This window comes from Xenopus tropicalis, chromosome 4, assembly GCF_000004195.4.
Source record: "Xenopus tropicalis strain Nigerian chromosome 4, UCB_Xtro_10.0, whole genome shotgun sequence".
NCBI classification, from domain to species: Eukaryota; Metazoa; Chordata; class Amphibia; order Anura; family Pipidae; genus Xenopus; species Xenopus tropicalis.
Genome location: NC_030680.2, coordinates 93,638,032 through 93,663,711, shown reverse-complemented (window position 1 = coordinate 93,663,711; position 25,680 = coordinate 93,638,032). Strand labels below are relative to the sequence as shown.

Genomic DNA, 25,680 nt, shown 5'->3' with positions numbered 1-25,680 from the left:
TTACCCAAAACTGCATTTAATATGAAGCAGATCCTTATTCCTAATTTACAGAGTATTTATTAAATTGAATATTCTGTTTGTTCTGTTTACATAGACAAGAATCACATGAGCACACTCCTCTCTAGTGCAAAAAACCGTGCAGCCTGTAACATGCATGTTTTATACCTGGCACTGAATTTTCAAGCGATCTGCAAAACCTACACTAAATTAAAGGTTGATCTTGTTATGTATTCTGTAAAGCCATTGCTCTAATCCAAGCTATTTGAGTCTCAGACTGTCATAAGCCATAACATGATTGCTGGAAGACGGTACACAGCAACTTTCAGAATAACCAGGCAAATAAACCACCAAAGCAATAAAATGGGTAATTTCGTTTTATTACTATTTTTTTTACTTTTGTAGCCAGACCAGTACAATATAGGAAATCATATAGAAAGTCCGCTAAGTTTTGTCTAAATGGCTTTGGCTACAAAGGTTCTATATCTGTCACAATCACTTGAGGGTGGTGATTCCAGTTTCGTGAAGAAACTCGGAAGCTGATATTTCACTGGAATTACATCAGCAGCTGCTTTGAAAAATAGCCAAGCAATGGTGCGCTTGCAGTTTGCGTTCCACGCTACTTTTCCGCATCACGTGGTGCCTCTTGCCTCAGAAGGCGGCGAGATGTGTGATAGTGAGGCGTGGTGCGCGTTTCCGGAATTGCATTGGGCAGAGTTTGTGTCCAGTGGTTTAGTCGCTGAGACTGTCATCTGCGAGTGGGGGCCGAGCGGTGCCGATGCCCGCAGGTAAGATACACTAGGGTGGAATGGGAAGAAGAATCGGGGGGAGGGGGTGAGATAGGTGGGTCAGAGAGGTAAATGTCCTGGTTGTTGCTGTACACCTTTAATTTCCTAAACAGTAGGGATGGCTGATCTGTCCCTCTTGTGCTGTAACTAAACACAGCATCTTGTCTACAGGCCCATGTCTGTGAAAGAGTTGAATTCAGCAAATCCTTTGGTCACATTAACATTCCCAAAGTTAGGGGTTTCCCATAGGGATTCATTTCCGAGTGAAAATTGAGTAGACATTTCTGTTGTGAATAATCCAGAAATCAGAAAACTTTGAGTCTGGTCCCATAAATCAAAAATGGGTCCTTTTGCTCTTTAAGGTGGGTCACCAAAATACCTATGGCATTTGGTCTTACAGTAGAAAATAGTCATTAAAATGTGGTACACAAACCAATTGGTGGGTTGCAAAGATAATTATTCAACTTAATTTGGATCCCCTGAGACAAAGGTTAATTAACACTGCTGCTATAGTTGGTTGACTGGGACATTCACACGCAAAAGCCATAAATATCCTCTCTATCCTCACATATTATATTAGATAATTAGGTCATATCTTGGCATTTTTTCAATCTTTCTATTATCAGGTAAATAGAAAGTAAAACCAAATGTGCTGATTGAACCTTCCTATCAGTACTGTGATAATGCATTAGGTATTGCCTTGGAGAAAGCCTTTTCCGACACTGGTTAAATTGAAGTATGTCATTGAGAATAAAATGGCTTCCCTAGCCTACTGAAACACCGTATGGGAAGAAACTCTTACTTCCTTTCTCTATGGAGGTATGGAAAATGTTGCTATTCAGATTAGGTATTCTTATACTTTTAACTAACTGTAAGGAATCCTTTTTCCTGATTTAAGAAAAATGCTGACAACCTCACAGTTTGTCAATCAGCTGTAAAAATCTCTGCAATCAAACAAGGTTAGCGGGGCTGCGCAAGCTGCCTGCCTCCATTTCTGCTCATGTTCTATAATGACCCCAACCCCTACTGAAGCTGGCACTGAAAAAGCCTGCCTTGCTTCATATTGCTACCTTATATCAGGGAAGCAGGGCATCTTATAGAGGTAGAAGATATGATCATTCACAGTGTTTAAAAGGGTCCCCTTGAGTTGCAAATACATTGAAGCAGGTATCTGAGCCCCTCTTGTGCCAAGGGCCAGTAATTAAACTGCGTATAATGTTTATCTGCTTTACAGGCTTTCAAACGCTCAGAATATCCCATTAAAGTTTGGGGTCATTATGCTAATACAGATTACAGCACCATAAATGTCAGGAATTTTTCCCACTTGAACAGCATTAATTTTATTGACAGGTAATGCTATGCAAGAATGCTTTTGCTGTAACCCCTCAATCAGCGAAATGTGCTGAGCCTTTGAAGAGAGGAATTTGAAGTGCTTATGGCTAAGACCAGGAGAATTAAAAAGAGCAAATTTCTAGAAAATTTTAACTTGCTAAATATGCCCAAAGAAGTTTTTTCCCTAGTACTGTTGCAGTAGACTGCAGCTGAAAAAGAATTTTATGGACAGAGTTCAAGTCGTCTAACAGGCTTTTCAAAATCAACCATCCCTGTTTTTGGCACATTGATGAGTGGGGAATACACATGTACTAATTATCATACAATATGGTTAAAAATAGACTGTGCACATATTGGTCCTTTGATTTAAAGGACAAATCAACCCAAACTAATTTTTTTGACTCATAAAAAAAACCATAATTGTAAGCAACTTATTTGTATATATCATTGCTATTAGAAGTAGTGTTTGCCATTCCTTTTCTATTCTCTGCCCTGGTGGCTCTGGCATTTGAAACAATGTAACACAAGGCAGCAGACTGACAGATCTGACTTGCTGGAGGAGACTGATCTTGATTTTGTTTATATTGAAAAGACAATACAGTTATTCATCTTTTGTCTTTTAAGACATCCAGGTTGTAGGGGGCAGGTATATATTGATATATTAAAAGTAGCTGTTGCTTCTTTTAGTCTGAGACGTGAGAACCTAAAGTTAGCTTAGTGACATGTTACAAGACTTGGATAGTACTGAGAATCTCAGGTTGCGTGATGTGTGAAGCTGTGGCATGTCTCTAGCTATTAACAAGCTTGGGAGCATTGCCTGTTCTTGCTTGTCCAGCATGTCAGCTTGTGTAATATTTTTTTCAGCAATTCATAAGCGGAGCAGCAGAAAAATGTCACTGTTAAAAATATTTGGATCACTCTATGAATACAATATATTAAGGTTTTAAGTGTGAGATTTTTATGTTTTCTAAAAACCTGATTGTGGGGAAAAAGAACCACACAAAGCAAAAAGCAGTCAATCTCAGAATATGTAAGTGAGGAAAAGAGCTCGCTCATGACATTATATCTCCCGAGCCCAACCCTTGACAGGTAAAATATGCCCCCATGAGGAAGCATACTCATTAATCTGGGTCAGATGAAATATAATGAAAAGTGATAAGTACCTCTATCTATATTAATCAGCAGACCACTTGTAACTGTGCCACTTGTGTAACTAAGACCACACATTGGGCATTCCTGGAGCTGTCTAAGATCTCACCATATTCCAGCATTTTTTTAGTTTAGTTAGCTAGTTGATTCACCTTGGTTGGAGTTTGTGTTAATTATTAAGCTGGCCTTATCATGCAGTGATATGGCATGTACCTATTACCTAATTATAACTTTTTCATTTCTGTTTGGGATGGTCACTTCCTACATTTGTCCTGCAGCTGTTGCAAATAGCATGTTAAAGGTGTAAGATATAGAAACAGCTTTTCTTTGTCAAGCAACAGGCACTTCTGCATTTGTTTCCTACTGCCTTTGTCCATATGAATATTACATATGATTCTTATTTACTGGATGCATGCTACATGCAACACATTGAGAATTTTACGCAGAAACCTACTTTCAGACATTAAATAAGTTCTGTTGAGTTACAAGGAAATTGCACAAGAACTTTCATGTGGCTACAATAATCCTTTATGCAAGTGACAGCAACGCTTTCCAACCCTTGCAGCTGCATCTCATTGACAATGAAATACACTTGTTGTGGCTGCAACTGATTTCATGGCTCTGATCCGCCTGACAACTCCCAGTAACACCAGAACCCCACCCACAATCCACCCAAACTTCACTAACTCCCCAAAAAAGTCCCATTGAATCTACTGGGCCCCTGACTGGATTCCACCCTGAACCCCTATGACAGCTATATTTCTTAGGGACATCAGAGAAAAAACAGACCACTTCTAACTGTGCCACTTGTGTAACTAAGACCACACATTGGGCCCAAATCCGAACTCCCTGCAAAAGGTGAAATTTTTTTAAAATTTCTGTGTTATGTGACAAAAAGACATGTGATTTTAAAGATTCTGTTTGGCCATGGATTCACCCAAATCCGAATCCTTCTGAAAAAAAGGAGAATCCTGTATGCGATGCATCCCTACATTGAAGATGTTAAACTGGTGACGTGTCAGCCCATTGTTAGTTATGGTAAACTGCATTCTGATTCTTTTAGAAAGAACATTATATTTTAAGCTCCACTGAGAATGACGTATAATAAAGCACTACGGAGTATGTTGTCACTGTATCAGTCAATCCTAAGGATAATAATAACGTATTGACCTTAAACTGTAACTTCTAAATGCTACTCATAATTTAGAACCTTGTTATGAGCTAACAGTGAGGTTTTGGCATTTGCTTAATGTTGCATCTTCAAAGAGAAGCTTCCCTTAAAAGAAAAAAAAACAAAAACCTTAAAGCTTCATCAGAGGAAGAATGTGCAGGATGAATTTGGTAGTGACAGCAGGCTTAGCACTTAGGAGTTAACTCTAAGCAATCTTCCTTGTTGCATAGGGTGCAAATGCAAATGGCAGAAGTGCACTAAAGGCTAAGTAGTCTAGCAGAATTTCTTGTAAGTTCACCATTCTACCAAAGAAGGATGAAGGTTTGGAAGTGGCACAAGCGAATTACCATTAGTGGGTTACAGATTATGTGCAGAAATGAAACTATAAGGGCAAATAAAATATGCAAATCTATTTATAATCAGCTATCGAAATTCCCCTTTTAGTGGCATCATAGAGGAAGGTCTGGTCATGTCCTGTTTTTACTCTTTTTCTGCCTCTGTTTCCAAACTAACCTAAACTCCAATGCTGATGCAGGTTTGTTTTGACCTAGAAATGGTGAGCAGTCAGCCTGTCCCAATCGATGATGGAGGCAAAAGGAGAAAGAAGAAGCGGAGGACTAGAGCAATGGAGAGCTTTACCGGGAAGTTTGCAGGTATCTCCTCTTGGCATCTTAGTGTGCTGGTGTGCTTCCTAATTGCCTACATTTACTTTCCATAGCTACACTGTGATCTGTGTGCAGAGCCAAATGCTACTACTCACCCAAAATTCATTAATTACTCTGAAATCACTGCAAAGCAGTTTGGGCTTTTCCACTGTTTCTAGCTGTTTTTGTGGCAGTTATACATGTTTTAACTTGTGTGTGTGTTCCTATATTTGTTAAGTACTGCATAACATGTTTCCCATCATGTCTAGAACTGTCTTGTTTACTCCTCAAAGTGTTCTGCAGCCAAGGTGCTCTCCTTGCATAGGACAATGCATATATACAGAAAGCCAAATATACACGAATGCTGGCTGACAGGAATGAGCAAATGTACCAATAAGATTCCCTTTGGGCAAAATAGACTGTTATGTGTAACAAAAACTGCCATATAGTTTAGACAGCATGTTACCCTTTAAAGGGGCTTTTGAGTCTGAAAATTGGATCGATATAGATATGCAGGTTTGAATTAAGCATTTGACACACATGAAAATGCAATGGTCTGCTGTATACCCTGCACAGTATTTTCTAATAAGATTTTCATCTGTATTTCGCTTAGTGCCTTACCATAGCTTGTCACTTTAGTACAGTGATTTGTACTAGAAATAAAAGTGAAAAACCTTTGCAGTCTTCTTGTTTTAATATAAGAAAGCTGATGCTACCTTTAGTTGTTTTTATCCAGCGTAAATATATGAATTGTTTCAGTATGGCTTACAATAGAGCGCTTCTGTCTCTATACTGTTTGCGTCAGTACCCTATGAAAGCTTTGTTGCACTGTTTATATTAAGGTTACTGTAAGTCTCTGCTGAGAAAGCAAACATAACAGTAATGTATTTATAAAAGCTGATGTAGCCAGAAGTAATATTCGTTGAACCCCACTAAACTGCTTATTTGAATGAAACTGAACCCCATTGATAAGAAGTTTGCTTTCTCTGTATTTAATTTTAAAAGTTCTGTAAAATATATAGCATATAGCATTGGTCATTCTGCACCAACACATTGCCTGCACATTTGCCTTTATTCACATGAGAGGGGCATAGGAATGGTTGCTAGCCTTTGAACTAAATATCAGTTTGCATAGGTAAGGATGTAGCCTTGTAGATCAGTGATGTAAATGTGTGAACATTTTTGTCTAGAATATTCAGATAATGTAGATTTTGTGCAACTCTGATTTTTTTTTTTTTTTTTAAATAGTCAGTGCCCTTTTTATTGGTAGTTTTATTTTTTCCCCCTATTTCTCTATAAGGCACTGGGAGGGAGAATGGAAGCAAATTATCATTGTCTCCTTATGCAGAGTTTTAGGAGATGGTTACAAAGTGGTGTACTATTATAAAATAACTATACAGCTTTTAACAAAAAAATGGAAATTATATTAACTATGAGGCCGTCTTATTTGTATACGGTATCTTCCATTTGTGCATGTAACACCTCTGTATGAGGAGTGAGTCATTGCTGGGGTGGCTGCTGGTCTGCTCATGTGTTTTTCCCTTGGCAGATCTGTACAGACTGACTGACGAGCTACTTGGAGAGGGAGCTTATGCTAAAGTTCAAGGCTGTGTCAGTTTACAGAATGGAAAAGATTACGCTGTCAAGGTAAAATTATTCCCGTAGCATTCTGTTTGTCCGTGTCTCTTGCATGATCTCTACCTGAAGCATCAGTGATTATGATGACAGAAACAGGCAATTTGGCCACACTGAAAGGAAACTTTCTGGTGCCAGATCATTACAGTTGCACTTCAGAATGTTCTACGTGCTCCCTCAGCTGTGTGTAATAGTCCTCAAATGTCTTTTTTTATTTCAAAATAAGGTTGTCCCTGCATTGCATATGTGTTGGGTCTCAAAGTTATTATGTATGATTTAGGATTAATTATTATTTTGTATGTTTGTTTGTTTGCTGTGCCTCAAAAAGTGTATCTTTTTTTTCCATTTGTCCCCTACATGTTAAAAGTACTTAAATAAATCAATTTGTCTGGTTGGCCTCAAAGGTCATCAAAGTCCCATATATTGGTCTTGAGCCTTCCTACCATAAGCTCTGATTCATGGGAAATTTGGTGAATATGTACAAACATTGGTAAGTCACAATGTGAGCTGGAACCTGTGCATAACGACAACCATATTTAATCACAAATAATTTAGTTATTACTTCTGTTGTTGCAGCATTGCACTTTTGTGTTTCCTAAAAGTGCTGCTAAATCTTTTATTTGTGGTCAGTTTCCAGTGCTTTCTGTCCTTACCAGTCATGCCTGAGAAGCACTGCTCTTGGTGGAAAAGTCTTGGTTTGCTTCTCTAAGATGTATTTAAAAAAAACCTCTGCACATGTTATACATATACTGATTTAGAGAAAAACGAATTTCTGTTTTAAAAGAAAAGTTTATCTTAACCTTGACTTTTAGTATATTATATATAAACTTGTTCTAAGTAAGTAGATTTACTAATCTGCTTCCTTTAAATACTGCATCTAAACATAGTCTGGCTGTCAGGGTTAATAACAAAACCCAGAGTCATTCAGCATTTTATTTTTTTAAAACTGGTCTCTTGCTATTGTTGTTAGTTAATGGCTTACATCCCAAGCATCAGATCTGTAGAGCAAAAAACATAAATAATTTAAAAAACTTACTTATCAATGGTGTCCTGTTATTTGTTTATAATGTTTAGTAATGTCTATTGAAAGTAAGCATACTGTTTTCTCAACGGCTTTTTCTAAGTATGAGAAGGAACAAAACACCATAAAAAACACCATAAAAGAGGCAGTAAAAGAGCAGAAGTAGAATAAGCTTGGATATTTACCTTTTTAAATATGTCCGCCTGTCATTTTGGAGCTGTGATGACTGCCAGAAAGGAAGAAGCCTGTTTCCTCCAGCACAAAGGTCTCGTCAGTAAATACTGGTGATGGGAAGGATACTGGTCCCTAAAGTAAGGGCATGATACTGACTGACAGTGGACCCTAGCAAGCTGTGCTGTACCAGTAGGAAGTGGCTGTTTCCCTCTTTCTGACAAGCCCAAAAGGACAGGTTATTTTCAGCTCAAAAAAAATATATATATTGAGCACTTTTTATTTGCTTGTTTTTAAGATATGTTCATTTGTTTGAGGAGTTACAAAGCCTTTGACAAACAACTACAAGGCTTTGGTTTGACATCCAATGAAACCCGTACACGAGAAATGAAACACATACATAAGAAATATGAATGCTTTACCACAAAAAACGTATGAATGACAGATAAAGCCCCCTGGAAACACATAACCTACTGTAAAGTATCTGGTTTTAAAAACCATTCTTTTTGTCTAATACACTAACAATCCTTGCAGCAATTAAACCAATCAATTTGTTTTCTCTGTCTTTCAAGTCAACTTTTTTTTTTTTTTTTTTAAATGCTGAAACACATTGTTGATAGATGATGCTACCAAAACACTTGTTGCACTGGGATATGCAATTTAATTGCTTGCCTAAGGTCTTGTCTTTATTATTTATTGGAAGATAAACTTTGGGGCACAGATCCTGGAATTTATAATAAGCCACAGAACTTTTAATATGCAGAATTAGCGTGGGAAGGCACAGGTACGAGTTGAGTGCCTGTCCTACAATGGTGGGTTTAGGTTTTGTGGGTTGGGTTTTTCTGACCCTCACATCACTACTGGATAATGGGTCCTTACCTTTAATTGAAATCTAAATAATAAATGTTATTTAGTATTTTATTCTTTTGGCATATAGTTTGTGCTATCAAGAAAACTGTCTAAATATGGCTAGCCTTTATGAAATAGGGTGTGATTTGCTTTTGGTTTTGTTTAATTGTTATTGTGCTTTTCACAGTTTTTGCTATGCTCTTTCTGCAGATCGTCGAAAAGAAGGCTGGGCACAGTCGCAGTAGAGTATTTAGAGAAGTGGAAACGCTATACCAGTGCCAAGGCAACAAGTAATATTCACATTCATCCACAATTTTGTTTATATGAATATTGTGTAGATAGGTTCATGCACCTATGTACACAATATTGCATTGTGTAAACAGCTGATATGCACTGTATGGCAGGAATACCAGGCAGCTTATAAGATAAACATACTTGATTTCTAAAATGTTGCAAATTTTGCAGATAAAATCCCATCATTGATCATGCACAGGTTTCCAGCTAAGGAACCATATTTAGGATATAATTAGATTTCTTTACAATTGCTGTACATGAATGTTAAGCTTATTTTAAGAGGTACAACTACCAACCAATTAGAACTTCAATTCTATTGCTTCAAGGGCAGACTGTAGAATAAACACAGATAATGGAAATAATGTTAGTTTCATGTACCCTAATGAAAGGATAAACCTTACTCACTCACTGCTACTTCTGAGATCAGCTGACTACCATATAAAGTAGAATGTCTTTTGACCGCTCAAAGCAGTCAACACATTTTGATGAATTGCTAATGTTGTCTGAGACCCCCGGTTGGATGGATGTGGTTGAATTGACAGATTCCATCTTACCTGCAGTATATACTTCCACTTAAAAGACACTTAAACTTGTAAACCCAGAACAGCACATGTGCTGGTAATGCAATAAAGAATGCAGGCAGTCTGAACTTTAATAAAAAGTCCTGCTTGGATTGAGCACTGTATCAGTTAAGCTGAGCTCAAGACAGGAGGATAGGCTGAAGTACAAAGTTTTTTGAAGCGTAGGGTTGTACTCCCGGCAAGCTTTTTTCGGCTTGCCAAAAATACACTACATGTGAAATTAGCCTAAGTGATTAAGGGGATGCTGCAGCCTTACTATTGGTACTGAGAGATTTCAAAGAGGCTGTTTATTGATTGCATTTTTTATGGGGGTTTACATGTCCTTTAAAAATGAAAAAAACTACTCTTAAGGATTTTATATTTAGGATTCTTAAATTAAAATATTTTTTTAAAAAGTTGTATTGTTTCTGTTTTAAGCAGAGCCAGGAATTGGCATAGGGTTGAATTTAAAGCTTGTAAGCCCTGCACAGCTTTGGATAAAGCACAAAGGGTCCCCTGGTAGAAATGCTGCCATGGTGCAACTCTCTAATCACTAAATAGATGAGTGTGTAACAGAATATAAACTAATACAGCCAGTAAATGGAAGCGAGTTGCACTGAGCCAGGTTGCAAAGCCTGATTTTTCATTATTTAACAGCATTTCGTTATTTATTTACATTTAAATCTTGGTTTAATGTGACTGTGAAAGACACAAGGAAAGGGATACCATGTTATACTGTATATTACACAATTTCTCACACAGAAGAGCACTTCTTTTGATCTGGAATGAGGATCTGACTAAATACTCAGTTTAGCATTGGCTGACTTAGGTCTTTTTGCAATTTGAAGAAAGTTTCATTAGTACGTTCAGGGAGTCTCACAGCAGTGATTGTTACTGATTAAGACACTGGGAGTTACAGTAGGAGTGTTTACAAGTAGCAGTAGATTAGGCTCAAACAGCACAGTAATTAGCAGTCATACATTACTTCTAGCAGTTGCAAATTAAAGGGACAATAAACTTTTTTTTTTTTTTTTAACATGAACAATATATAGAACATTATAGTGTGTTTTTTTTTTTTCCATTAAAAAATTTTTTTTTTTTTTTTTTTTTCAAATTATGAAGCAATTGCAGAGCATTATTTTTATTTCACACTTGCTATCTTCCCTATAACTAGAGGAGTCAGTTAAATGGTATAAACTCGTTATGTGTACTAGCCGTAAGATACAGAGCTGGGGAAACTAAGGTTTTGCTTTGCTTTCTGACTTATTTTTTTTTTCTCTTTTAGGAACATCTTGGAGTTAATAGAATTCTGTGAAGATGATGCTCGTTTTTATCTGGTCTTTGAAAAGCTGCGAGGAGGTACAGTACAGACTTATTTCCTGCTTATTCATCACCTTGAGTAGCACATTTAAACCGTTTAAAATGAATGTGTATTGGCAGGTGAATGTACTGCAGCCTTAATGAAGCAGGAAAGAGCTGAAGGGCAGGAGACAGGAGTGTCCGATTGTGTAATGTTTGGAAGCAGATATTGGAGCTATCACAAACCATTTCAAGTCCATGAGTAATGGACGCATTTTCCATCTTTAGCTAGTTTGGAAAATCTATCCCTAAAGACTTTTAAACATTTCTTAAATGTAAAATATCAGTTTCTAAGTATTTCGAGGCTAAAGACATACCTCTGCTGGCTTCTGCTTTTGTACAAATGTATAAATAATGTCAAAAACTGCTTTAGACTGGAAGTAAACTGAATGGGTCTGAAGTGTCTCTCTGTAGCAGTTGACTTGCATGCCCCACAACCAAGCCTGCAATGTATCCAAAATGGTACTGCCATTAAAATAGCTGCCTTCGCTCCTGTTGCCTTAGGGCTCAAATACAAAAGTTATTTTAAAGTAATTTAAAATTCTTTTAACTACAATTATGGGATGCATTCTTTTTAAAAAAATTTTAACTACAATTATGGGATGCACTATCAGTAAACCCGTTATTCAGAAAGCTTTAGATTACGGTAAGACCATCTCCCATAGACGCCATTATATACAAATTATTCTAATTTTTAAAAAGAATTTCCTTTTTCCTATTGGGTTTAATTAATGCTCCAGATTATGGAAATATGCCTTATATGGGAAAACCCCATGTCTTGAGCTTTCTGGATAACAGGTCCCATATTTGTATTAATTTTTAATTGCTTTGTTCTGCAGCTCTGTTTGCTAATTAAATACTAGTATAGCCTCTGAATGCCATATACAGTATATATAATAATGTACTTAATGGGCAAGCGAATTAGTCTTGGTGGTACCAAGCTTTAAAACCAGACAATCCCATAAATGTTGCTTAGGATCAACACTTTTTATAGAAGAAATTTTGTGTTGCATTTTAGATTAGGTGCTGGCTTTTTTTGGATTAATGCTGTGCTGTTTGTTATTAATGCTTGTTTATTTAATTTGTTAAATCTGAGACTATGCTTAAAAAGCGCTGTTAAGGAAATACCATCTGATCAGATGGGCTTTGAGGAAGGTTGTATTGTAACTGTAATTCCTTCTGAATGAGGCTCATTAAATGCATCCACCTTCAGTTTTTCAGACCTGTCCAGTGAAAAGTAAATTCCATTTCTGGAAGAAGTATTTAGTAGATAAGAGTCACATGCTGCCTCAAATGAAAAAACTATTTTACCATATGAAAGATTGGAAAAGATATTTACTTCACTTTGATCTGACTTAACCTATTTGTACCTTTTAGATGTGGGGAGTTCAAACAGATATTATACATTCTAACATTAAATCCCAAAGAGTATGGTTAAAGGTCATGCTTAAAAATTATTTGGAGATGAAAGATCCAGAATGTGACTTTCCTTGGTACACTGCTTATTTTTCAAGCCAAGCAGGTTTTTGCTGTGTCACTATTACAAAAGCTTATAAGCCAAAGTCAGGTAAAGTTCACAGGCAAGTCTGGCTGTAAAGAGGTTCATTACCTTAGTTTACTTTCAGTTTGTTGTAGGACACAGGTTGTCTGACTTCTCCCCTTTTATGTTTCAAAACTCGACTTACGAAAATATAAACATTCATATATACATATAAGAAGAGAGCCGCACACACAGGGACTTTGCAAAAAGATAAAGCATTTATTGAAAAAGATCCAACGTTTCGAGCACTAACTGTGCTCTTCTTGAGGTTTGTCCCTGAAGAAGAGCACTGTTAGTGCTCGAAACGTTGGATCCTTTTCAATAAATGCTTTATCTTTTTGCAAAGTCCCTGTGTGTGCGGCTCCCTGCTTCTTTATTATTATTTTTGTCAGCACCCAGGGCTTTTGATCTTTTGGATGGTGTGCTCCGTTTGTGTGTGTGTGTGTGTGTATGTGTGTATATATATATATGTAAATGTATATATATGTATATGTATATGTATATATGTATATATGTATATATATATATATATATATATGAGCCTGTGATGTAGACTATGATATGGTAAAATAATAGTAAGAAAGTTGAAATGACTCCTTAATAAGCTTTTACGTGTTTGATATCTTTCTAAAGTTTAGTCGATATGCACCAGTTTCCCCAGCTGCATGTTCATCGTTACTGTCTACTGCTGATCACCCAAAAGACGCATGTCAACTATTTTATATGCCAGTTACTCAACAAACTTTGTATTTGGATATTAAACTGTTTAATATAAGCAGGTATTTGAATGTGTTCTCTTTCAGGATCAATACTTTCCCATATTCAAAAAAGAAAACACTTCAATGAAAGGGAGGCCAGTAAAGTGGTTAAGGATATAGCCTCTGCCCTTGATTTCCTTCATACGAAAGGTAAGGGAAAAACAAAAATTATGGCTTCTATTTTACTGCTTGGCACTGTTGTAATTAATTGTGATTAATGACATTGACTTATGCACTGTACCAGTTTCCTGCTGGCTAGAACCCAGCAGTCTCGCAGCATATTGTGCTGATACCCCTACTGTGTCTATTTGCTTTATAAGGCCTTTCTTACTTTAAAGGCATGCAGTGTAAGTAATTACAGTGGCTGATTAGCTTAAAAATAATTTAAATGGAGGAAAGAGTAGAATGCGTAAATCTAAATCAATGGGTAAGTTCGATATGCTTTCTTAAATGTGATCCGTCACTATTAAAATAACCTCTTACCTGCAGTGGATGTTTAATAAATCCATTTATTGAACAGCAGTGTGCAATGCACAACTAGCAAGTAGCGTGAGTTGCGCAGCAAAAATGTATTGTATTGAGGAAGCACACTAATAAAGCACTTATAGCTCAATTTATATAATAGAAAAAGAATAAAACCTCTTCATAAAAATAAAAATCTATCATTCACTACAGTTTGGTTGCAGGTTTGTATCAGTCACAACTCCCCTTCAAAGGGGTGGTTCACCTTTAACTTAACTTTTAGTATGTTGTAGAATACTACTACTATTTTTTTTTCTTTTTTTTTTTTTATAGTTTTCGAAATTTTCACTTTCCTCTTATGACGTGTTCCAGCTTTCAAATGGGGGTCACTGAGGCAGCTAAAATAATGATTACTATTTGTTAATTGTATTACTTTTTTACTCAGACCCTCTCCTATTGATATTCCTGTCTCTCATTAAAACCACTGCCTGGTTGCTAGGGTAATTTGGACCCTAGCAACCTGATAGCTGCTAAAGTTCCATACTGCTAAGCTGCTGGACAAAAAAAACTAAACAAATACCACAAATAATAAAAAAAATTAGGACCAATAGCAAATTATCTCAGAATAGCACTCTCTTCTACAACATTCTAAAAGTTAATTTAAAGTTGACCAACCCCTTCGAAGTGAAGCTGTGTTTTTCTGCACAACTCTCTTTTAACATCCTCAACCAGTAAGCTGACATTGGAACTGACTATTCAAATTCTGCACATGGATTACTAAGATTCCAGACTGTAACAGCAAAAAGAGGAGCATTAGAGTTTGTTTTAATTTTAGAAAAATTGTATAAATAAAAAAACAAAAAGTAGTTTTAAAAAAAGTTATTTCTGTACTATCTGAAATTACCTGCTGGTGCCCCTTTAATTGGCTAGCAGCCACTGTTTCTCTGACAAGAAAATCTCATTTTGAGACTGTAATAAAACAGTGTCAACCACGGTTGGCTGCTTTGCTAGACTTCACAAATAAATAGCATTTGGAGTATGCATCTTTCAAACATTGGATTATCTTGTTTTTCTCTCTTTTTTTTTTTTTTTTTTTTTTTTTATCTGAAACAGACAAGTGTGGGCACATTAAGGAATCTAGTGTATGGACTAGAGGGATTAGTAGTAGGAAAGGAGATGACTACAAGATAAAATAGAATAATACACCTTTTAAATATATTTATAAAAAAAAAAAATCCTCAGTTCATTATATTCTCTCAAGCACCTTTTGATAGAAGTCATAAGACTTCTCAGCCGCTTTGTGTTTTAGGATGTACTTTAGGATGCATAAATGAACACTCAACTAAGTTGAGCCTGAGTTCATTTCTCAAGGTACAAATTAGTTAGTGAATGAATACCGGTAAATAAATCTAATAATATATTACTGGCTTTAGGGACACTGAATTAATGCTAATACGTACCAAATAATTACCAGAGGTCCGGGTGTATAAACCCCGAACCTGTCGCTCAATGTCAGGTCCCACACTCCCAAACAGTCAAAAATCCAACCTAAAGAAATATATGTGCTCACCGTTGTCCAAGAGTGGCCCGGGTGCTCAAAGCCCCGAACCCGTAGCTGGAGGGAGAAAACACCAATTTTGAAAGAAGCATCGAACACATCGGACGAAGAGAGTCTGCTAAAACCCGATCTTTAATTCTTCATTTTAAAAAGCAAGGTGCCTGACGCGTTTCGTGCGTTAGAGCACTTAATCATAGGCTTGCTTGCTTTTTAAAACGAAGAAATAAAGACCGGGTTTTAGCAGACTCTCTTCGTCCGGGGTGTTCGATGCTTCTTTCAAAATTGGTACTTTAGGATGTAGCAAAGCCATCATTTTTGGATTTGGCTAAATACCAAATCATCTTGTAAGGAATTCTGTCATGATTTACATGTACATTGTATTTCTAAATTACTCTCTATACATAGCAAATATATTACTCTACCATGTAAAATCTTTTTCTTGAACCAACAAATGTATTTTTTTAGTTGTAATGTTGGTGTGTAGGCGCCATTGTGCATTGTGCCTGATTATGAGCCTTTAGAAGGAGCCAGCACTGCACCATAGAACTGCTTTCAGATAACCCATTGTTTCTCCTGCTCACTATACTATAAATATGACGCAAGGCACATAATAGTAAAACAGGGTTTCTCTACCACCAAGTGGTAGCAGTTCAAACTAGTGATGTGAGGACTAGCCGATACCCACTGGGCTTTTTTCACAGAAAAGACTTCATTTTTGTATTTATTTTTTCATTTATTACGTGTCAGAACAGTGAAAAATCCTAAAGTAAAACCATGCCATTTAAAACTTGTCTAGGTCATGTAATAGTCACTGGGCTGCCCTGTTTCCAATTGAAATATCTTCTTTTGCTTTGTGGTATTAGAAGTTTTCGGATTTTTTTTGGACACTTCATTCATTGAAAGACACAAAAAAAAAGAAAGTTGTTAGAAGGTTGCTACTCTAACTTATTGATTAAATGTGCTAAGAAGAGACATGGCAAAAAGGCAAAGTGCTTAAAGGAAAAGTAACACAAAAAATTTTTAAGTAAAAAATCCATTCTATCCTATAATTGCCCTATCCTGCAAACCATTTATTATTTTGAATGCTGAAGTACAAAATACCTATTAAAAGTTGGCGATACGGCGATGCAGGTGAAGTATCGGGGGAAGCGTCCACTATGCGGCAAACGATTGATTGAGCCTAGCTTTCCTTCTGTAGAAGAAGGAGTCAGGCTAGGCTCGATCAATCAATTGCCGCATAGTGGATGCTTCCCCTGATACACCGTATCGCCTTTCTTTAAATGACCAGAAAGCTAACTTTTAACAGGTATTTTGTACTACAGCATTCAAAATAATAAATGGTTTGCAGGGTAGAATATATTTTTTACTTAAAAATTTTGTGTTACTTTTACTTTAATAATCTGAGCAAAAATCCCTTTCTGAGTGTTCCCTAGTACATTTTGTTAGCTCTTCTTTACACTCTGCCATCTTCTTTTTGTTGTTAGGTATTGCTCATCGTGACTTAAAACCAGAAAACATATTGTGTGAATTCAAAGATAAGGTATGTAATTTTGTTCTAATTTATATTGTTGGCTTTTTATGGTGTGTTTCTCCATAGTTCTTTATTTTACTATATCGCTGTACATGTTTCAGTCCCCATGGGGCACTTTATCAAGGACCCCCATGGGGACTTAAAAGAAATAACATACTATATATAGTTTTTTGTGCTGTTGTATGGGAAACCTTTCAGCTCAGAATTCTGTTTACTGTATATTTATTTTCTCTCTTATGTATCTATTGTCTAAAGGACAAGTAAACTAAAATGACTGTGGGTGCCAGTTTGTTCCAAGCTTTCCTTGTTCTTTAAGGTTTCTGGACATATTTTAGAAGTTCCTAAAAATGTGTGTGCCGCTTAATAATCTATATGAACTTCTATAAATGCAATAAAAGGCTATGTACTCTTCTGTGTACTGGAGCTCTTATCTATGTATGTTGAAATAGAACCTTTGGAGCCATTCAGTTTAATTTGTAATTAACAGAAAATAGCTGAAACCATCTGGACTACATTAATTGATGTGGTCCTTGCCTGGCGTGATTTTTAAACCTTTTAAATAACCAGCCAATTTTTGATCTTATCATTTGAGCAGGCCATTGGGTGGACCCCATACATAGGACTATAAGCTGCTGACTCAGTCTGGAGGGGGTGATTTAGCAGCTTTAATCAACCTGTGTATAACCACCATTAAGGTGGCCATCCGGTTTAGATTTTAAGCATCTTGCAACAATCATCTTGCGAGTATCATATAGTTTAATACAATGATCTAAAACTAATATTCAGATTGAAATTGTCAGATTAGTCCTACAAATAACAAATTGGGACGTTGTTCTGAATAATTGCCAGACAACACGTACGAAAGTTATGTCCCAGAAATACATTTTAGGTCACACAAGGATATTGCAATACATGCACATATTATTGTAAAATTTCTAGCCTGTCTGACTAAACAACCGATCACCATGACATGGAAATTGTCAACACGATATTTTGGAGCCCGCACACTGATCTGTGGCTTTACACAGATAAAGGAAATGGTTATATTATAGGGTAACTCTCTTTATATTTGTAAAATGCACTGCTTCCTTACAGTTCCAGTTTTAAGGAAGGATAGAGAGTGTAATTAAACTGGCTGCCATCCTAAGTGTAAATACTAATTACAGGCTGTTACATTGTATAATACTGCTATAAGGCACTTATAGCATTCATGCTTGGAATGGCCGACATCTCCCAATGTTTTACCAACAGCTTAAGGTTATTGAGAGTTGTGATTCGAGGACAGCTGGCCAGGGACAGAGTTTCATTACTTCTGGTCCATATCGTCTTTTTTTGGGGGGTCTTGTACTGTATTTCTAGTTCAAGTCTGGCCTAGATGGCTCACCTATGAAAAAGAAATTTAAAAACACCATGTTTATACAAAGAAGTAATTATTTGCCACATTAGTGCCATCTAGAACAAAATATTTATTCTGCAGAAACCATTACTATACCTGAGTTAACAGCTTTAGAAGCTTTCTCCATTTGCTTAAGATAGTAGCTGCCATTTTAAGTAGCTTCCTTCCTGCAGTTTAGCCATTATAGCTGAGAGCACACATTCCTAAGGGAGGGGGAGGGAGCTCTTAGCATTCTAGTGGGGTGGGGGTGGGGGGGGGGGGGCTGGCAGGAGAGGGGAAAGAGGAGAGAACTGTGCAGATTCTGGCCTGGGGAATTAAGGATGTTTCTGAGAGAGGAAGTCAGACACTGGAACATCATGTTAAAAAAAAAAAAAAAAAATCATGTGTTTCTTTTGATAGAGGCTCAGTGCAGCATTACTGCTTATGGCTGTATTTACATAGACCTTTCTAATAAAGCTTACTTAGTTTTTCCATTTCCTTCTCCTTTAATTATTTGTTAACCTAATTGTTTGATTTTTTTTTTTATATCCTTGGACATGCAACTGTCTTAAAGTTTGTAAAGACAAAATTGCAAAATAATTTTCACAATTTGTAATATTATCATTCTGTCTTTAGGTGTCACCTGTGAAAATCTGTGACTTTGATCTTGGAAGCGGTGTAAAACTAAACAGTGCATGCACCCCTATAACCACGCCTGAGTTAACAACACCTGTAAGTAGCAAACATGGTTTTTTGGTACACTTATAGGGTTAGAAATGCTTTTTGATGTGTTACTGCATTCGTTCAACGCTTTTAAATAAAGTTTTAGGGGATCTTAAAAGCTTACAGTCATAAAACTGCTATCATTCCTTAAATAACCATTGTAATGAATTACTAGTCTATGATATTTTTTTTGTCCTCAATGAGTTGACACTGCAAGCAAAATTTTACCTCTAACAGCAGGTAAAGCCTTCAGCTACTTATGTGTAGTGCTCTGAAATCCATAACCATATTTGATGGTTGAATTTTTTTTTCTCCCTCCCCTTCCTTTTTTAAGGATAAAAGCTATTAATCCCTAAGGGTACAAAACAACTGGGTTGCTTTTTCTTATGAATGGGAAGCAGTTGCAGACAGAAAAAGGCATTTTGACTGCCCCATTTCCCTAGGAATACTGTAATGGTGAAAACATAACATACAAATTTGCTTTAGTTTTGTAAACATTAACAACCAGTCGGATATTTACATTGATCAAAAGTTGCCATGGCTTGCTATAGTGAAGCATTATGAACAGGATATTATTATTGGCAGACTAACTTAAGTTCCTTTCCATATGATTCTCATTTACAGTGTGGGTCAGCAGAGTACATGGCTCCAGAAGTGGTGGAAGTTTTCACGGAGGAAGCTACTTTTTATGACAAGCGCTGTGATTTGTGGAGTCTGGGCGTAATTTTATACATTATGCTTAGCGGGTATCCTCCTTTTGTGGGCAACTGTGGGGCAGACTGTGGTTGGGATCGAGGAGAAATGTGCAGAGTTTGCCAGGTAAAGTACTTTTAATTAAATGTGATTCTGTACAATGGTCTTTATTGTTGAACAGGACAATAATTCTAGAGCTAATGATTATTGTAGCCTTGAATGTTATACTTGTCTAACACCACACTTCAAAGCATTAATAGAATCTTCCATCACTACATTACTCAGCAGGACATCAACAACTTTACTGCCCTCATTGGGAAGAACCATTTGTATTTCTGCTTTGTTAGTTTCTATGGGGAAAAAAATTCCCCATTGTCTGTCTATAATCTCTACTAATGTACTTGAAAAGAGAAATCATGTCCTCTCGCAAATGCTCTTTTTCTTAGTTGCACATCTCTGTACTTTCTCTAGCTCATTAATATTTTATGGACGGTGAGGGCAGTGAGGTTGTGGAATCCCCTTCTGAGTGTTGTTGTGATGGCAGATTCCTTTAAGAGGGGTTTGGATGATTTCTTGAACAAGCATAGTATCCAAGGCTATTGTGATACTGAAATCTATAATTAGTACTGATGTTGGAATATATAGTTAGGTCAGTATAGGTTTTTGTGTGGGTTCAGTTGGAAGGGTTGAACTTATTGGCTCTGGTCTTTTTTCAACACAACGTAAGTATGTAAGTATATTCTGAGACAATTTGCAATTTCTCTTTTTATTTTTGATGGTTTTTCAGTTATTTAGCTTTTTGTTCAGCCACACTCCATTTGGTATTTTAGCAGCTATCTTGTTACAAGGGTCTTAGGTTCAAATTAACTTTTTGCATTATAGAGATTGTGCTATTGGCAGTGCAATTGATATTCATGTTTTAAATTATTTAACTTTTTGTTAAAAACCTCTCCAGTCTGGGATTTCAGCAGCTATCTTGTTACTAGGGTTGTAGTTACCCTAGCAACCAGGCAGTGGTTTAAACAAGAGATGGGAATATGAATAGTAGAGGGCCTGCAGAGAGAGATAAGTAATACAAAGTAACAATAATAGTAAGCCCACAGAGCAATCGTTTTTGGCTGCAGGAGTGACCCCCATTTGAAACCTGGAAAGAGGGAGAAGAGAGAGTCAAATAATTTAAAAAAAATATATAAAAAAGAAATAATGAAAACCAATTGCAAAGTTGCTAGGGATAGGGCATACTATAACATACTATAAGTTAACTTAAAGGTGAACCAACCCTTTAGTTTAATCAGTAATTTTCTGTGTGCTGTATCATATGCTTTTGCAAAATCTAAGTAAGATGTAAAACATGATCACTGTCTAGGCTTCTGCTCACCTACTTACAGAAGGCAATTTAATTTGTCTGGCAACATCTATTGTGTATAAAACCATGCTGGCACAAAAATTATATTGTGATTTGTATTTTAGCCCTAATTACCCCCTCCAAAAGCTTTCCTACAACTGATGTCAAACTAACAGGCCTCTAGCTTTCAAGCAGAACGGGAGAACTGGACCCCTTTTTAAATATTGGCACCACATTAGCAATTCACAGTTAATCATGCCAGACATCAAAGAATCCTGGAAAATTAAGCAATGTGGTTTTGCAGTGACATCCATAAATTTAGAAAAATAGTACACTGTACAGGTATATTGCAGATTTGTGTATTTTTTGTATTAATCGACGTGTCAAGTTATTCTTGTCTGTTTTGAATTTGATTGCTTATTATAGAACAAGCTATTTGAAAGTATCCAAGAAGGCAAGTATGAATTTCCAGAAAAGGACTGGTCCCATATTTCCAACTCTGCTAAAGATTTGATCTCCAAGCTTCTTGTTCGGGATGCCAAAGAGCGACTGAGCGCTGCTCAGGTTTTGCAGCACCCATGGTTGCAAGGGGTAAGCATTGCGATCAGTGTTTGAGAAAATGCCTGTCCACTATCACCATGGCGATATGTGTGAGTACTAGAGAGCTAATATCTCGGCTGAAAGCCATATATTCGTCTGTTATTTTGCTTTCTTTGGTTCAAAATTTAGATTATTTTTACTTTTTTTTTTTTTTTATACCAAGACCTACAGATATAAAGGATTTTATACACGTAGACATTTTTGTTCCTTTTTATATATCGTCACCAATGCCTGTATAACGGTTAAGAAACACACTTTGATGTTTTTTTTAATCCTTATTTTCTTTCAAGGATGCTCCAGAGCGAGGACTGCCCACCCCACTGGTGCTTCAGAGGTACTATTTTTTTTTTATAAGGTATCACAATGAAGTTCTGATTGAGATGATGAAAATGAGCTTCTGTAGATCATTCGTGTTTTATTTAAGAAGCATAGAAACAAATTTCTGTAGCCATAAAGGCAGATTAGGTCTGTGCAGCAGCTGTGCTCTTCTTCCTTCCTTTCTGTGAGGGGAGGGCATAGGCCAGCAGGCAAGTGCAAATATGTCACTTCTGACATCCTACCAGACTTCATGCAGATTCTTGTGCTTGCAGAATTAGACAAACCACTAATCTATGGGGTGCAGGCGATTTTATAATGATTTCATGATGAGAGCTATATGTTGGTGTCATCCATAATAGCCATCCAAAGACATTCATGATATTTGCTGGCGTTTGCTTATAGGAGTTTTTCCTAAGAGAGAGTGATTGAGTGAACAATGATTCTGTAAAGGAAAGTTTATGAACCACGCAATAAATTGCATTCATAATAAATAACACTGCAATATATTAAGCTTCTACCCCTGTTCTGTCGTGACAGAAACAGCAGTACAAAGGACCTGACTATCTTTGCAGCAGAAGCAGTTGCCTTAAACCGTCAGCTCTCACAGCATGACAGTGATCTGAATGAGGAGCACGAAAGCTTCATCCACACAGTCTGCTCTATGAGACTCTCACCGCCATCAAAATCTCGACTTGCAAAGCGTCGGGCCCAGGCCCATGCACGCAAGGGTGGCTCCCATCTTACCCATACTACTGTGACAAGCCAAGGGGCAACCTAAGATTCTCTTGACACCTTTCCCTATTTGCAGTAGCAATGTGGGTTGTATAGGAACTATTTGTCCTGTCACTTTAAAAATCAATTTTGATTTTAAAGAGCACTTTAAACTGGTGCTTTTTATTTGTTTTGCTCAAATAGTGCTTCCCTTTAAATCTCAGGTGCTAATTTAGCAGCAACAAATTGGAAATCCTCTCTGAAAGTAAAAGAGGTTAATCCAAAATCTGGTTAAATAACTGTGACACTTAACTCTGTTTGTTTGTGTGTGTTTCTCTGTTATATGTAAAAAGATGTAGTTTTACAATTTCATTTTATTGTTAAGTTTAACATAGAGCTCTGCCTAACACCACGGGCATAGCTAGAGCATTCCCAGGACATAACTGATCCAAAACGAAAAGTAAGAACAAAACCAGAAAATGGTAATAATAATCACTGGTTATTTATTAATATAAAAACAAAGTCTATTTAACATAACTGCCTCATTCTTTAATTTTAAAAATTGTCTTTTTTTTACATGTCTTACAAAATGTGTATTTTTACATGTATTTTTTTTATTTAAATTATGTGTATACATTGTCAATACCATAGGGTCATTTATTTTTGTCTCATATCAAAATGTTGGGAAAAAATATATAAGTACTCATATTTTTAACATTTTGGTAACCATATTATTTTCATATGGGGAATGCACAATCGAATGTTTTGTATAGAGCTATAACTGTAAATGAATATGTAGCTGTCACATTAACTGTAGCAATGTGACAAGCTGTTAAATATTCTTATTGACAACGTTGTGTCTACTCCTGAAGAGCCTGGAAATGGAGTTGGTTCGTCAATGTTATTTAATACAAATGCAAAGAAATAAATTTACTTACTTTTTAAGTTTTACAAACACATTTTTGTTTTGGAGTGATTTTGAGTGCTAATGAGCTCACTGTGTTCCTTATGAAACAGCTGGCATGAAATCCAAAGTGCTATTTGCTTCCTGCATTTTCTGTTGTATGTTTTGAAAAGCGATGACATTCTAATGCCTAATAAAATATAAAATTAATGCACATTCCCTGGTTCCAAGTTTTAGGAGTGTAACTTCTCTAGGCAGGAAGATTCCAGCCTATAAAAAACAGGAGGTAGGTAATGTGCATTCTTCTCTTTTTGTAATAACTTTGGCCAGATTAATAGTGCTTACAATTTGTTTAGCCTTTGATTGGCCTCACAATACCTTGAGTTTTTCTTACAATACATTTATATGGTATTATGGTCCCTAACCTGCCCCTTTAAAGGTGTTCATATGAATTTAATAATATGTTTATCTTGGATTACTCTGTTCTATCAAAACACACAGCTGGGGGGAGGATAAGCTTGTAGGACCAATAAATTGGTAAGGAGATTTGTTTCCCCAAAACAATGGATCCAGGGAGTGGGGTGCCAGCCAGTGGAAATTATGACCAGTAAACCAGCATTAAATCCATGTTCTGGACTAGGGATCCTTTTTTACTTGTGAGCCACATTCAGATTTAAAAAAAGTGTTGGGGAGCCAAACACGCATGACAGAAGTTCTTTGAGGATGCCAAATAAGGGTTGTGATTGGCTATTTGGTGGCCTATGTGGATTGCTGGCCTGGAGGAAGCTTTGCTTGGAGTAAAACTGTGTCTTTGTGCTTCCAAAACTTGCCTCCAAGCCAGAAATGTAAAAATGGGCACCTACCTAGGGAGCAACATCAAAGGGGGTAGTGAGCAACATGTTGCCCCTGAGCCACAGGTTTGGGATCACTGTTCTGGACAATATATGACCTTGTAAAAAAAAAACTTGTGGAGAGAGAGTTTTAAGAGAACAAATAACTTTTGTATAAAAAATTTGCCCAAAGGTGAAAGGCTAGAAGTTTCAGAATGAATGTAAACTGCATTTTTCTAAAGCAGCCCTCATTTACTTACCATGTACTTTGTTCTTCCAGAAAACAAGCATATTTTATTCTGACGATAGACATGTGGAGGTTACTTAGATTAAAGTGAAATTTTACCCAACGGGTTAAATATGGGAACAAAGTCTGAATCTAATTGACATTTATGACAGTGACAAACAAATGAGTCAGTTTGAAACATAATAGTTAAGTAGTTCCCCCAACTGTAAAGCTGGAGTCTCTATGATGGCTCAAAGGAATGATTGGGTAACTCAGTTAGGGTGGAAAAATATTTTGCTCTCCTGGATGTTTATTAAACTATTTTTAAGTTGACTTAAAATTATCTTTTTATATATTTTATAACTTTAGCAAGAGCTGATTGGGTGATTGAATATATTTTATTCTGGTTAGAGGGGCATAAACGTACACTGTCAAAAACCTTTGTCTTAAATGTTCCAGATATGGAAAGTTTATGGGGTGAGTATTTATGTAAATCTCTACAGCTCTTCTATTTACATTTCATGTATGCACTGCTTGTGGCAAAATGTGTTTTCTAACATAGTGTTTGTGACCAGAATGTTTCATATATATTCTGCAGCATGTTTTTATTTCATTAAATCCCTAGAAACATTTCTGCACCATATGTTCCTGTGGCTTTGTAAAGATAAATGTAATAAGGAAAGAAAATGAGTTGCCTTGCTAGGCTCTGCTTACCAAATATCAGCTTGATATTCTTCCAATAAAACAGGATGCACAAAGACAAAAACTTAAAGGGGAACAATCATGAAAAATGTTTTATAATGTTTGAAATATAAAGTCTAGACAATCAAAAAACCTGCTCCTGGTAACCAAATTTTTAAAGCGCATGGCGCGCTTTCTACACTAGCGATGCGACCTCCCCCCAGGACCCCCTTTGGCGGTATAAAGCTAAGCGCGGGGGCTGCATCAGAGGAACTGACTCAGGGGCCAGAAACGCCCCTGAGAATGACTATGTTATTGCACAATAAGGCAAATTGTAGTTTTATGGGAATGTGTAAGTGGATGCCCTAAAGTTATTGTTTCACTACAACTCCCAGCAGCACCTGCCAGCTCACTTGGCATGTACAGTGTGCTTCAAATTGCTGGGTCTTTGTGCT

General features: G+C 36.6%; 1 protein-coding gene across 3 annotated transcripts; it reads left to right on the top strand.

The window, feature by feature from the left end:
- The first annotated feature begins 657 nt into the window (after nucleotides 1-657).
- Nucleotides 658-23,541, top strand: mknk1 (MAP kinase interacting serine/threonine kinase 1). 3 transcript variants are annotated; one of them, XM_031900025.1, is made up of 12 exons: nucleotides 658-785; nucleotides 4,989-5,090; nucleotides 6,631-6,728; nucleotides 8,968-9,047; nucleotides 10,897-10,970; nucleotides 13,314-13,418; nucleotides 16,773-16,828; nucleotides 18,831-18,926; nucleotides 19,542-19,736; nucleotides 21,382-21,546; nucleotides 21,846-21,889; nucleotides 22,411-23,541. In XM_031900025.1, exons 1-12 carry the CDS (start codon nucleotides 776-778, stop codon nucleotides 22,649-22,651), a joined length of 1,266 nt encoding a protein of 421 aa, XP_031755885.1. In that variant the 5' UTR covers nucleotides 658-775; the 3' UTR covers nucleotides 22,652-23,541.
- The last annotated feature ends 2,139 nt before the right edge of the window (nucleotides 23,542-25,680 follow it).